This window comes from Gadus macrocephalus, chromosome 8, assembly GCF_031168955.1.
Source record: "Gadus macrocephalus chromosome 8, ASM3116895v1".
NCBI classification, from domain to species: Eukaryota; Metazoa; Chordata; class Actinopteri; order Gadiformes; family Gadidae; genus Gadus; species Gadus macrocephalus.
In genome coordinates, this window is record NC_082389.1 from 12,710,457 (window position 1) to 12,725,438 (window position 14,982).

The window sequence follows — 14,982 nt, forward strand, 5'->3', positions numbered from 1 at the left end:
TGAATTTAGATGTTTTTAATGAAAGCAAAAAATGACATTGGTAACAAGGAAATTAACACAAATAAACAATACACAATAATAGCCTCTGTTAAATAGATTCCGCAAAAAAAATTATTACTTGAAAATTATGAAAAATAAAAGCCTCTTATTTGATTATTCTGCACCGAAGATATCCATCTTCTGTGAATCCCTGTTGAGGAAGATTATAGAAGCTTCATCTATGTCCTCATGACACAACTAAGGGAAACATAAGGGTAAAAGAATAGCTGTTAGTCAAAAACACAAATGTTACAATATATAACTACTGTTATTCAAGGACAACAACTGTTCAGAAAAAATCACCTTTGCCAAAAAAAGCTGTACAATAACGCAAAAATCGAATCTGTAGCAAAACAAATCATTACCATAACTCAAAGAAATTACAAAAATCAAAACTGCAGTGAAACAAATCACTACTGACTCTAAAAAGCACTACTATCTGAATCGCTACAAAAAATCACTGAGGTTGCAAAATCAAATAACTTACAGTGAGTCTTGCTTTCAGCTCCTCGGCCTGCCTCCGTCGTTGCTCTCTCTCTAGAATAGACAGGGAACATTCCTGCGTCAGCGTTTCTACGCGAGCACTGCTGCAACAACACGTGCAGCAACGATGGACACGTTTGGGTCCATTCTGTTTAATGTTGCCAGACTAGGTTACAATATTAGATTAGGTGTACGGCGGGAGAGAACAGAACAACAGACTTGTGTGTTTAAATTGCATGATGTCTTACTGTGCCGTTGCCAGATCTTTCTGGCCAATAAGACCATGCCAACGATGAGCGTGAAGGACGCAAACACCACGACTGCCCCCAAGACATGCCTGGAACACGCACACACACACACACACAACCAACATACACACACAGAAACAGATAATAAATCACAACTGACATTACAGTTTTCTATACCACAATCAACATTTATTTATTTATTTACACACAAGCACACCACAAAATGCAACTACTACACACTGCGAAAAGCTGTTGCTCTCTATAACATTGGAGTGAACTTCGGTGTGTGTGTGTACATATGCGTGCGTGTGCGTGCGCGTGTGGACTCTGTGATTAGAAGTGCTGCATCAGAGGGTCACGGTGCCGCGGCTGGAGGACACCACCTGAGCTCGTTGACATCGGCTTCTGTCTGCCAACAGTTACAACAACAGTCCTGCTCTCCAGTCCCAAGCCCTCAGAATCCCCTAGAGACACGTGTTTCAGTACCCCACAGCCTGGCCGGCCGGCGAGAAATTGCTCTCGGCAGTTAAGGGCTCTCAAGAGCGAGAGGGAGGAGATGTGTGAAGGACCTCTGAAATTGCGGGACGAGACACTTAGAAGAAGAAGGGGAAGAGGAAGAACCCGCTCATTATGTGGCATGCAAAGGTCAGCGGGCGAAACCACTAGTGCTACTGCTACTGCTAGTGCTAGTGCAGAAGCTCTCGCTGCTGCCACGGCAAGCAAGGCAGAGCATCAAGACCTTCACAACCCTTACAGAACTTTTAAAGCCTCAATGTACAGACAGGCAGACATGAATGTAGATATTGTAGCACTTGAAGCAGTATGCTTGTTTGAATCATGTGATTTATTTGAATTATTCTTGCACTTTTTGGGTTATGGCTTCATTGTGGAACACACTGTAAATCAGCTAAATAAATATAATGTTATTAATTTATATATGTTACCTGCAGTGTTGGTAAGTAACGGAATACATGTACCGGCGTTACGTACCGGTATTCAGAATACAAATTATAGCTAACTGTATTCCGTTAGTTACAATTTGAATAGTTGGTATTTAGAATACAGTTTCTCTCTCTCTCTCTCTCTCTCTCTCTCTCTCTCTCTCTCTCTCTCTCTCTCTCTCTCTCTCTCTCTCTCTCTCTCTCTCTCTCTCTCTCTCTCTCTCTCTCTCTCTCTCTCTCTCTCTCTCTCTCTCTCTCTCTCTCTCTTTCTCTCTCTCTCTCTCTCTCTCTGCAATTTTATAATGCACTTAGCTCAGTGAAAAACATGTTAGATGTAATAGCAAATATCTTTCGCATGAACATAGGCCTACCCTTATAGTCTTTGTTCCACTACAGCAAATTATATAAAATAGTTCACTTTCAGGGAGACTTGGGCCTAACACATTCAGCCAGTCAGAACAGAAGAACACACCAGAATAGGCCTGTTTAGTAAGCAGGATTTGATGCCGCATTCCTACACTTATTAAATGCAATTCAATGTGGAAGTAATCCAAGTATTCAGAATACAATGCACAGATTGAGTGATGAAACGGAATACGTTACATATTACATTTTTGGGCATGTATTCTGTAACTGGATACATTTGAAAAGTAACCTTCCCAACACTGGTTACCTGTGAGCCAGCTGGGACTCCAAGGAGATGTGCTCCGGGGAACGAGCCACAGCCGGGGTCGAGGTCACCGGAACTGCTGCTGCAGACGGTGAAGTAGTGGCAGAAATCTCAGTCAAGTGGCGAGAAGGGAGGTGATTCAATCCGCTTTTCTAAAACCGCAGTCATATAAGCACAGTCATGAAAACTTTTGTTTCATTCGCCAATTACCTTCCCTTTATTGCGTGTTCTAGGTTTGTTATGGTTTTTGTGATGTTTGTTTGGAGATGAGGCAGCATGTGATGTTATTGTTCCACTTGCACTTGATTGTGATGTAAAAAGACCCGAAACCAAAGTCTCAAATAAATAAATTAAAAGAAAAACAGCCCTTCAAAATATAAGCAAATAGGAAGCGAAGCATCCAAACACTCCAAAATCAATTGACTTTAAAAAAGGGAATATTAGTGTGAAATGTAATGAAACTAAACACTTATATTCAAACTCCCTGTGTGTTTATGCATGCATTATGTTAGTTGTTGGCAGTGTTTGTAATAATGCTGTTTAAAAGTTAGGCGTTAGGTAACGCCGTTATTTTTTCAGTAACGGGGTAATCTAACTAATTAATGTTTCCGTCGTTACAACGCCGTTACCGTTACTGTACGTTAAATGCGGTGCGTTACTATGAATTGATTGAATAAACTGCGTAATCCGAACGCACCCCTGGCTCCAAACACAAACTGCTAGTGAGGAGACCGGGTGGGTTAACAACAAGATAAGCGATTATGATTGTCTAAGGCAGACTCATGTTTCATGGTAGCCAATCGGAGGCAGTTTTTTTTTCACACAAGCCAGGACACGCGCGCCACACACACACACGCACATGCACACACCAAACAGATTCGATGAAGCAGCAGAAATGGCGAGTCTGGAGCAATCCGATGAAAAGTTGGCATTTTCTGTAGTATTCGGCAGATATTCCAGATATTCCTATTTTAATTTGCAACCAAGCAAATTAAAATTCTCTTGGAAATATATCAGGGCCTTGAATGGGCAGTTCAACCATTTAACAAATTAAGGCCAAGTGAAAACTGCTAAGAAAAATCCTAATTTTTGACCTATAGCAACTTTCTTTTTTTACAGTAACGAAATAGTTACTTTCCCTGGTAACTAGTTACTTTTATTATAGAGTAATTCAGTTACTTTTTGGAACAAGTAGTTAGTAACTATAACTACTTATTTTTTTTAAAGTAACGTTCCCAACACTGGTTGTTGGCACCTGTGCAAGTCCAACTGCCGCCCTAGTGTCCTTTTGATAGGTCAGGTAGCCACCAGGAGGCAGTGTTTTAACTATTAACAGTTTTGCAATGGCTTATTATCATCTCACATGGTGTGAGGTAAAATCCTTTTATCGGAAACTCAATCCCCAGGCGATAAAACAAATGCTTTCCCTTTAAAATATTTTTACAGAACCTACTAGTTGAGGGGCGAGGCGTGACCAGGACCTGGACGGCGGTCTTCTGCGTTCCGACGCCACACCAGTACCAGCCGGCATCCGCCATCCGCAGTTTGCTGAGGGTGACGGTGAAGGCCCCGACCCGGTCGTCAGCGATGGTAACCGAAGGGCTGTCGAAGCGGCCTTCGGCCCCCGTGAACTGACAGGAGCCTGGGTCCCCACTGCGACACCAGCTCTTCTTTATGTCTCTGATGGAGAAAAAGAGGTGGAGATGCATGAGAAGGGCTGAGGTAACCCTTAAAGGTGAAATATTATACCACCAGGTGTGAGAGTGATTATCCATTACAATCCTTTTTGAAAGTCAGCCTCTTCTGACATCACAAGTTGGCGCGCTAATGGCTAATCACACTCACACCTGGTAGTATAATATGTCACCTTTAAAACAAAGGAGTCAGTGTTCGATTTTCCATTCTCATCAAGGGAGTTCTTTCTTGCCATCTAGGGGCTATGGCTGGGGGGGGGGGCATAAATATATAGCCTATAAACCCCTTATTGTACCTGTGATTTAGAGCTATACAAATAAAATTGAATTGAATTTGATTAAATTAAATTAAGAAGGCTCCTGTAAGCTTGTCCTTTGTTGCATTGTCTCTCTGAAACCCTAATGTGTGGTTTGATGCTAGTTCTTGGCCAAGTCGCTCTTGAAAAAAAGATTTTACTTCCAAGGAGTCTCATCTGATTAAATAATTAGCATTCATAGTAATAGCAATACTAGTAGTGGTAATAAAGGTAGCAAAACAGACCATTCATTAATGTGTTTCTGCATTCATTTACAGGCATGTTCATCTGTTCAGGACGGTAGGGTCCTTTCTCTTCAAACTGGAACTGTAATAGATTCATTAATTTAATGTGTCTTTGTTGTTTTGTGTCTCTATTGACGGGACAGTGGAGAGGTGTAACCTGGATCGCCAACGTGGTTAGGACACTAACTACGCCTAACTACTAACTGCCATTGAGATGCTTTTATCCTAAGAGATGAACCGGTCATTCAGATACATTTCCTTAAGGAGCAGGAGGAGGCTTTGGGTTTTTCCCTAATGTCAAACTGGACGTGTGAGGTCACGTGCACTCATGGATACTTTCCTCTGAGTGAAGACTGATTGAAAGAGAGCGAGGGAAGGATCTATAGCAAGGTCCGCCAGGGTCAATATGTAACGCATGTTGCCGACATGGTAGCCACACTGCCAAGCCACCACCGTAGAGCTTATTTTAAGACATGAAGAGCACAGATGACCTCTAATTGACCCCTCCCTGGTAGCTACTGCCTGGCGTGCCAGCATTTCCCAGCAACCATCTGCGATTTGCTTATTAAAATGAAAACCAGTGAAGCTAATGATAGAAATCTGTTTCCGCGATGCATGAGTGAAGAGGAACCGGTGAAAACCACTGCCAGACTTTTACTTTCCCCGCTGCAACAGACCATTTCGGGCAGAGGTCGACCGTCTGTGGGTAATATCCACATTCACTCATGCATTGAGTAGGCGGATTTACACTCATTACTCTCCAAACTGTTTGCTGAGATTGTGTTTCCTCCATGTTCTGGATGCTACATCATGTCTCTCGCGCATGGAGGGGTGTTTCTATCAAAGGGTTCACGAGCCGTCTTCGATAATAATGATTAGTGTTTTGTGTAAAAATGTATTAAGAAAATAACTTCTCATAAAAGCTCTTGCGTACACCAACAAACCTGCCTAATGATTCACAAACTATTACTAATCACATTCCCTGGATATTACCGGCAGATAAACGATGAAAAACGATTTGGTGGAGGCAGACGCAGAAAAATTAGAGACGTTTGGATCCCAAACATTTTCAGAACAAGAAAAATCAAGGGGTTCACCGTATACGAAAGGTTAAGAACCACAGACACATGGAGTTTGAGACGGTTCAGTGATTGGACGAGTGGATGAGATACCTGAATCTCTTACTGTAGAGACAGTCCACCGCAACGCTTCCCCCCTCCTCTCCATCCAGCCGGTTGTTCACCACAGACATGCCTAATCAAACACGCAAAGGAATGAAACGATCCATAAAAAATAATCAATACGGTTAAACATTAACAAGCAGCTCAGAGAATAAGTGGATCAGGGATCATGTGGGATCAGCAGGCACAACAGGGTGGAGAGAAAGCTGCCCACACTAAGTCACTTAGGCAGACTCTTTTACCACAGGTGAGACGTTGAATTATCCAGGCATACAATCGATACTGGAGGCAACTACTAAAATACTACTAATAGTGCCGCACAACCAAGTAAAAGAAACAGAAGCTCAAACTAGACACTGGCCACAGCTACAGAATGGGAAACGACAAGTTTATTGGTTCTATGGGTGGGAGCTAGCCAAGTGCATGGTTGGACTAACAAAAGACAACGACATATCAGAGACGTCCGCTGCTGGACCGAGGGCAGAGTAGCTACAGAAATCAGAAACAAGAAGAGTGTTTTATCCCCTTTAGTTTAGGTTCGTGATATAGCCAGTGTGTGGGGCCCAACGTCATTCAGCTGTCCTCTAAACATTTGACATTTACATTTAAGGCATTTAGCAGACGCTTTTATCAAAATCAACTTTCAACGGTTAATGCACACATACACACACCGATGGCGGAGTCAACCATGCGATGCACCTCAATGCTCAGCTAGGAGGAGCCGGGGATCGAACTAGCAACCTTCCGGTTACAAGCCAACCTGCCAATGCCAATACCTCCTGAGCTAAGTCGACCCCTAAAAACCGACACCCCGCTCCGCTACGACGGCCAACCACACACCCCCCACGCCCGCCAAGAAGACCCCGCCCTCTCCCCGAGTCCCCACCCACCGTGAACCACGCTGAGGTAGACGGCGGCCGAGGGGTCCTTGCTCCATATCCCCCCCTCCTCGGCGCCGCAGTGGTACCACCCGGCCTGGTCCTCTGTCAGGTCCGCCATGGTCACCGTGAACACCTGCTGGGCGGGGTCGTCCACGATGCTCACCCTGGGGTCCGAGGGGGCCGTGTCCGTGCGGGCCACCATGGTGCACGTGTCCTTGAAGATGCCCCAGCACCAGTACTTGACGTGGGCGGCCAGGGCGGGGTCGTAGTGGCAGGGGGCGGCAATGGAGCGGCCCTCCAGGGCGCTGAGCTCAGACACGGTGGTCACCCCGGGCCGGGCGGCTGGCGGGCGGGAGAGGGGTCAGGGGTTTAGGTTCAGTGGCTGTAAGTGGATTTAGCAGAGACATGTATCCAAAGCTAGTTAGGGGTTAGACAGTGAATACAGAGACAGGTCATTAAGTAGAAGGTAGGGGTTAGACAGTACAGAGACAGGTCATTAAGGAGCAGGTAGGGGTTAGACAGTAGAGAGACTGGTCATTAAGGACCAGGTAGGGGTTAGACAGTACAGAGACAGGTCATTAAGGACCAGGTAGGGGTTAGACAGTACAGAGACAGGTCATTAAGGAGCAGGTAGGGGTTAGACAGTACAGAGACAGGTCATTAAGGACCAGGTAGGGGTTAGACAGTACAGAGACAGGTCATTAAGTAGAAGGTAGGGGTTAGACAGTATAGAGACAGGTCATTAAGGACCAGGTAGGGGTTAGACAGTACAGAGACAGGTCATTAAGTAGAAGGTAGGGGTTAGACAGTACAGAGACAGGTCATTAAGTAGAAGGTAGGGGTTAGACAGTATAGAGACAGGTCATTAAGGAGCAGGTAGGGGTTAGACAGTACAGACACAGGTCATTAGGGACCAGGTAGGGGTTAGACAGTACAGAGACAGGTCATTAAGGAGCAGGTAGGGGTTAGACAGTACAGAGACAGGTCATTAAGGACCAGGTAGGGGTTAGACAGTGAATACAGAAACAGGTCGTTAAGGACCAGGTAGGGGTTAGACAGTACAGAGACAGGTCATTAAGTAGAAGGTAGGGGTTAGACAGTACAGAGACAGGTCATTAAGGAGCAGGTAGGGGTTAGACAGTACAGAGACAGGTCATTAAGGACCAGGTAGGGGTTAGACAGTACAGAGACAGGTCATTAAGTAGAAGGTAGGGGTTAGACAGTATAGAGACAGGTCATTAAGGAGCAGGTAGGGGTTAGACAGTACAGACACAGGTCATTAGGGACCAGGTAGGGGTTAGACAGTACAGAGACAGGTCATTAAGGAGCAGGTAGGGGTTAGACAGTACAGACACAGGTCATTAAGGACCAGGTAGGGGTTAGACAGTGAATACAGAAACAGGTCGTTAAGGACCAGGTAGGGGTTAGACAGTACAGAGACAGGTCATTAAGGACCAGGTAGGGGTTAGACAGTGAATACAGAAACAGGTCGTTAAGGACCAGGTAGGGGTCGTTAGACAGTACAGAGACAGGTCATTAAGTAGAAGGTAGGGGTTAGACAGTACAGAGACAGGTCATTAAGGAGCAGGTAGGGGTTAGACAGTACAGAGACAGGTCATTAAGGACCAGGTAGGGGTTAGACAGTACAGAGACAGGTCATTAAGTAGAAGGTAGGGGTTAGACAGTACAGAGACAGGTCATTAAGGAGCAGGTAGGGGTTAGACAGTACAGAGACAGGTCATTAAGTAGAAGGTAGGGGTTAGACAGTATAGAGACAGGTCATTAAGGAGCAGGTAGGGGTTAGACAGTACAGACACAGGTCATTAGGGACCAGGTAGGGGTTAGACAGTACAGAGACAGGTCATTAAGGAGCAGGTAGGGGTTAGACAGTACAGACACAGGTCATTAAGGACCAGGTAGGGGTTAGACAGTGAATACAGAAACAGGTCGTTAAGGACCAGGTAGGGGTTAGACAGTACAGAGACAGGTCATTAAGGACCAGGTAGGGGTTAGACAGTGAATACAGAGACAGGTCGTTAAGGACCAGGTAGGGGTTAGACAGTACAGAGACAGGTCATTAAGGACCAGGTAGGGGTTAGACAGTACAGAGACAGGTCATTAAGGACCAGGTAGGGGTTGGACAGTGACTGCAGAGACAGGTCGTTAAGGACCAGGTAGGGGTTAGACAGTACAGAGAAAGGTCATTATGGACCAGGTAGGTGTTAGACAGTGAATACAGAGACAGGTTGTTAAGGACCAGGTAGGGGTTATACTGGGAATACAGAGACAGGTCATTAAGTAGAAGGTAGGGGTTAGACAGTACAGAGACAGGTCATTAAGGAGCAGGTAGGGGTTAGACAGTACAGAGACAGGTCATTAAGTAGAAGGTAGGGGTTAGACAGTATAGAGACAGGTCATTAAGGAGCAGGTAGGGGTTAGACAGTACAGACACAGGTCATTAGGGACCAGGTAGGGGTTAGACAGTACAGAGACAGGTCATTAAGGAGCAGGTAGGGGTTAGACAGTACAGACACAGGTCATTAAGGACCAGGTAGGGGTTAGACAGTGAATACAGAAACAGGTCGTTAAGGACCAGGTAGGGGTTAGACAGTACAGAGACAGGTCATTAAGGACCAGGTAGGGGTTAGACAGTGAATACAGAGACAGGTCGTTAAGGACCAGGTAGGGGTTAGACAGTACAGAGACAGGTCATTAAGGACCAGGTAGGGGTTAGACAGTACAGAGACAGGTCATTAAGGACCAGGTAGGGGTTGGACAGTGACTGCAGAGACAGGTCGTTAAGGACCAGGTAGGGGTTAGACAGTACAGAGAAAGGTCATTATGGACCAGGTAGGTGTTAGACAGTGAATACAGAGACAGGTTGTTAAGGACCAGGTAGGGGTTATACTGGGAATACAGAGACAGGTCGTTAAGGACCAGATAGGGGTTAGACAGTAAAGAGACAGGTCATTAAGGAGCAGGTAGGGGTTGGAGAGTGGTTACCGAGAAAGGTAATTGAGGAGCAGGTAGGGGTTAGACAGTAAAGGCCATTAAGGATCAGGTAGGGGTAGACAGTGAATCCAGAGACCGTCATCAAGAAGCCCAGTCAAAACACTAATCAATTACTTAGCCTATGTCCTGCCACAGCGCATACAAATCCAGGCTTTAAATTAACCTTGTTATTGGATCTTAGAAAGCACATAAATTGGCCTGAGACGCAATTTCACCATATCCAACACAAATGGAAATGCACCCGACTCAGCATCATTAAGAATATAGCCAATAGCGTTGCATTGGGGATGGGAAATGGACGCAGTTTCCTCCACTTTTGACTCATACTCGACAGCATCATTCATTTGACTTGAATCATCAACATTTGGAAAATTAACTTGCAACAGCGCGCCCATGCTCACCAAAAACGCAATCATAAATAATTAAAGTATCAGCATGCATTAGGCTACGTTGTTAAAAAAAAAGACCAATATGGTAGTGTCCAGTAGTTATCTGCTCCTATTTATGGTTCATGGAGCTCCGCTGTTAGGTTAGGCATTTCATCATTAGGAACATTGAAAACAATACAGCGATTGTGCAAGGGTCTGCAATCATCAGCAGTTCTTAAACTTTTAATAACCAAACTTTTTCTCTAGCTTGGAACTGACGTGCGAAAGACTATCATTGATATCTGGATAACTATCTGGATCTGGATCAATCAGGACACGTTTCTTTCTGACGCCAGGTTTAAATAAAAGGTGTGTGCAGGCCTATACGCGTGTTTGCGATATCCGATTCATATTCGATTGCCCAAAACGCATAATAATACCAGCTATAAAAGGCTCTTAGAGACTATCAGTGAATCAAGTCTCATTCTAAATTATTTCTTGACATGGATATTTTCTTAATAGCCTATATATGTAATATATGTCAAAAGGAAAACCAGGGCTTTGAGAATAAGGCTATATGGTGTTTGCTTCATCTCAAACGGAACTCGGGCAAAGTTTCACTTCTCCCTCCACACTTCCCTTCCCACTTCGAACATGGATGACCGACAGGTTGAAGAAATGAAACCTAAATTAAAGTAAGACACTAACAATAATAGTATAGATAAGCATAAATAGCATACAAATCATAATGTAATACAATTTTTATTATGTAATGTGTTATTATGTAATGTATTATTATGTTTAGCCTATGTGTAATGAAATTAATCATGAAACTAAACATGAATTAAGATTCCAGGATAACAAAAATTCATTAAAGTCTGAAAAATATATAGCAGAGTAAGCATGTTATAAAAATATGATCTTATTTTTCTTCTCTCCAAATGCGAACACAATGTTTTCAAACTTACAAAAAGAAAAAAACACAATCCAAGGAGGACATCCAAGGAGGATCTAGAAGAACAGCTAGCTACCATCAGGAACAACATTAACCAAACACGTTACCAATAAGGTTACAATAAATGTAGACGAACAACGAGTACCTGGGATGCATGCCAATAGGAGGAACACGGCGGTGAGCAGCTGTGGCATGGTGTGATGTGGTGCCCTCTGTTCTGACCGAGGTTCCCAATGCTGCTCGGTGGTCACGTGGCCACAATTGGGACCCAGTTGTTGCAAAATAAATTAACCGATTAGGTGCTGAATTACTTTGGGGGTTTTGGGATGGAGTCAATTAGTTGACTCCAACTAATTTGGAATTGTTAGCATGAGTTAATGACTATAGATTTAGCATAGATCATTTCCACTATGGAAACGTAAATATTAAACCTGTTAATGGCAAAGAAGAAGAGGAAAACAAGTTAAACCTAAGAGTAAAATGTGTGTTGTCTACTTACCTCAAAGTAATCTAGCTATTCCATGTATTTTAAGTCTCAAAAGTTGAAAACAGTAAGGCAGATTTGAACTGTAGAATTATACCAGAACATAACCCTCAAATACCAGAACATCAACTCTATAACATGACCTAAACGTGAGGGTTAAGTCTGTCAAGTCACTTCCACAGTCATCAACATCTGGTTCTTCAGCCATTGAAAAACGTATCTCAGGATAAAGTCCTGCCTTACACAATGAGTTGCAAAAGTACAAAAAAAAAGACATATCGGGTTCTTGTCTTCTACACAGATGGATAGGGTTTAGCGTTTGCTCATGATCTATACTTGGAATCGCACAACACCCCAAAATGTATGTTCAGATCGGAAGAAGAAAATAACCAAGAAGTCATGGCCATGTTTGTTTCCATCTAGGATTTAAACATCCAATTTTTGGGTGTGGCACAATAAATGTATCCATCAAGACCTTCCAATTGTCTCAGTGTACCACCTAGTGGGAGACAGGTAGCAATATCCAGTAGTGTGGCTTTAAACTCCTGTTTAGATAATGAACCCACCATTACAACCACCTTTTTTAATTCGACTTTAAAAACACAATACACAAAAGATATGTTTGGTGTTTTTTTATTTCTGTTTGATTAAGTGCAAAACGGAATGATTTACAAATTGAGAAGTAACAAAATAAAAGAAGGGCAAACGTACAGCAACAGAACAGTGTGTCGGACCATAAACTTTCCAAATTGTGCCGGAATCCTCTGTGGCGGTAGAAATTGAGATTTTGGGACTCAGTAGGTCATCTTCTCTGTAATTCTAAGAGAAAAACACAAAACAGAAATTGGTCAGAATGAACAAGAACTGTAGTTGGTGAACCATAATGAACAAGCCATTTACTGTGGAGTCATTTAGCACAAGTTTTTTTACGGGGGGTAAGACATCATGCTCAGTGACACCTACACACGTTCAGCCAATAGTCAAATACCCTAAACACTCTTAACCTGCCACAAGCCTAGGTAAAACTCAACTTTGAACATCATTTTCATGAACATTTTCCCACCAGTAAAAGTCTAATAATTAATCTGGGACCTTGAGCTACTGTACCATGAAAATATGGTTAATGCAATTTTTTCTGCTGTAATAAAAGGCAACTATTTTACCATAAGGTATGATTGTGACAAGCCATTTAAAAAACACGCCCTTCCCTGTGACATCACAGCTGGGATTGTTCACCTAGATGACGGATAGATAAAGCTACCAGTTGGTTAAGTCTACTAGTTAGGCAGTTTGACTGATCTATCCATCATACATCTAAGTGGACTTCATTTTGTCACAGGATAGGGCATATTTTGAAATGTCTTGTAATGGCTTACATACACATTTCATATATATCCAGTACTTTTTTAAAGCACGTCAATTATTTTTTTAGTCATACCAATTTAAACAGTAAGTCGGCAGCAGAGTGTCTGATAACTCACATTTGATTCCAATACAGACTTTTTATGTTCAACACACTATAGTTCACTCTGCCCTACGAGTGTACCTAGCCTGACATCGGCAGACTAGTTCCCATGTCCGTATCAGTCTGGACCCTCCCATCTTTGATTTTATTTTAGTTTTTGAAAAAGGTTTTATCAACAGCCGCAGACCAAAGACGCCTCTGGCCACAATTGGACCTTCAACCAATCAGAGCAACGAAATGTGGGACACATTAGCGGCAGCCATCTTGGTTGTTTATGAAAATTCCTCAACAGCGCTCCTATATGGCGCTCCTCTGCACAGTAATCTTATCAAACAAGCCCCCAATTAGAAATCAGTTCTGATTGGCCCGAGCAGGGTCAGGGTCTGCTGGAAACTTGTCTGAACGGTAGGGGGGGCAGACACATACGCCCAGGGCCGACGGACTGCGGGGGAAAGTGAGGCAGTCGTGGGGGGGCCCAAGGTAGAGGGGGTGCCCATGGCAATAAAAAATAAATAATTGAATAATCCACCAGCCCATAGTGTTAGGAGTCGCACACGGCCACGGCCACGGCCACGTCCCCGTCCCCCCCCCCCCGTCAACAATTGTTCTCTACCCCCCCCCCCCCCCCCCCCCTCAACAATTCAGCGCAGGGGGCTGGTAGGGGGAATTCGGGGGGGGGGGCCATCAGGATTTGGTGCAACGGCCCTGCATACGCCAGACCACATAAAACAAGAGCTTGCAGTTTTGTCTGGTTCTCAGGCTAGGGTCTACCTTTATAGTGTAGAGAACAGGTGCTGGACATACCTGCAATGTTGAGACAGGAGGGTCGGGTTCAGAAGGGTATCAACCGATGAAATTCATCACGACAAGATGGAGGACGGTGTGAGCAAACAAGAAGTCAGCGAAGGCCCTCTCCGGAGAGACCGACTGGAACTCGCCCTTGTTCGTTGGGTTGATCTGGATACGAAGGCACACTGAAACAAACAGAAAGACAAACATTTTCGTTTTGTGCCACATTTGATGAAACGTGTCTATTCACAAAAGCTTTAACACTTTTTCTACACAACAGCAACTCACAGAAAATCCATGTCTGCTGAAAAGCGTTGTTCAATTATGCTTCGCCCACTTGATTTGAATTTGCTAAAGCTAGAAATGATTGAGGAAGACTGTCTATGTGTAATCGGGTTGATGATGGTTTGAAAAGTTACATGCATGTTTGGTTCTTGTTATGATGTGGTTTGGTTGTATGTTATCTGATAATGCATTCTACAGTGTACTATATCACAGTCGTGTTATATTAAATTGTTTATGACATTAAATTATGCACAGTAGGATTATATACTCGTAGCCAGATCGTGGTCCAGTATCGCAATTCGCAATCGAGATATGTGGATCAAGCATTTAATGTTGTTGTATGATATATATCATGCATCAACTAATGCTGGAACTATACTTAGGTACAACTAATTCAACGGTTTTGCGCTAAATTATGAATACCATGGAACGCTTCGTGTCAGGTTAGCCAAGGTACTAGGGACGACACGTCCTAGCAAGTCCTCGCATAACAAGAAGCGTAGGTCGACCCTGCACGACTTCCAAGTTCGCGTCAATCCTATGCACATACAAAAGAGACAGGTTTACTCCGAATACATTATTTACCTGCGAGAATGAACGAGCCGACACACGAGATGAAGCCCGATAAGAAGCTATTGAAGGGGAAGGTTCCCACAAGCAGACAATACAGGAACTGTAGAGCCCCCGTGAGCAGAATGTAAAGCAGATAGGCGTCCACTACTTTCAGCTTGTTTGGTGTAGTGGTCTTGTATTCCTCCAGGAACCGGGAGATCACTGATATCACCGAGTTGGACATGTTTTCGAGTGGGCTTTGAGGACTAATTGACAAGAAAGAATGCCACTACAGGGTTTTTGCAAGGAGTATTCCTTCCGCGAATGAATGACGTGTCCGAGAGAGCGGAAGTTCGGGCTGGTGTCACTGAGAATACGGTCCGACTCCGGATTC

At 43.8% G+C, this 14,982-nt stretch overlaps 2 protein-coding genes across 5 annotated transcripts; both read right to left on the reverse strand.

Annotated features, from left to right (window-relative positions):
* pigr (polymeric immunoglobulin receptor) lies at nt 1-11,288 on the reverse strand. 4 transcript variants are annotated; one of them, XM_060059104.1, is made up of 8 exons: nt 11,159-11,288; nt 6,688-7,020; nt 5,789-5,870; nt 3,835-4,061; nt 2,385-2,463; nt 771-859; nt 527-576; nt 1-190 (listed from the first exon to the last, which is right to left on the reverse strand). In XM_060059104.1, the coding sequence occupies exons 1-8, from the start codon at nt 11,205-11,207 to the stop codon at nt 146-148; spliced, it is 954 nt and encodes a 317-aa protein (XP_059915087.1). In that variant the 5' UTR covers nt 11,208-11,288; the 3' UTR covers nt 1-145. The 4 variants fall into 4 exon arrangements, with proteins under 4 accessions (XP_059915087.1, XP_059915086.1, XP_059915083.1 ...); XM_060059103.1 differs by having other exon boundaries at nt 1-237; XM_060059100.1 differs by having other exon boundaries at nt 527-670.
* An 826-nt stretch (nt 11,289-12,114) lies between these two features.
* Nucleotides 12,115-14,970, reverse strand: dad1 (defender against cell death 1). Its single transcript, XM_060059105.1, has 3 exons — nt 14,622-14,970; nt 13,767-13,936; nt 12,115-12,316 (listed from the first exon to the last, which is right to left on the reverse strand). Exons 1-2 carry the CDS (start codon nt 14,830-14,832, stop codon nt 13,806-13,808), a joined length of 342 nt encoding a protein of 113 aa, XP_059915088.1. The 5' UTR covers nt 14,833-14,970; the 3' UTR covers nt 12,115-12,316; nt 13,767-13,805.
* Nucleotides 14,971-14,982: the final 12 nt, after the last annotated feature.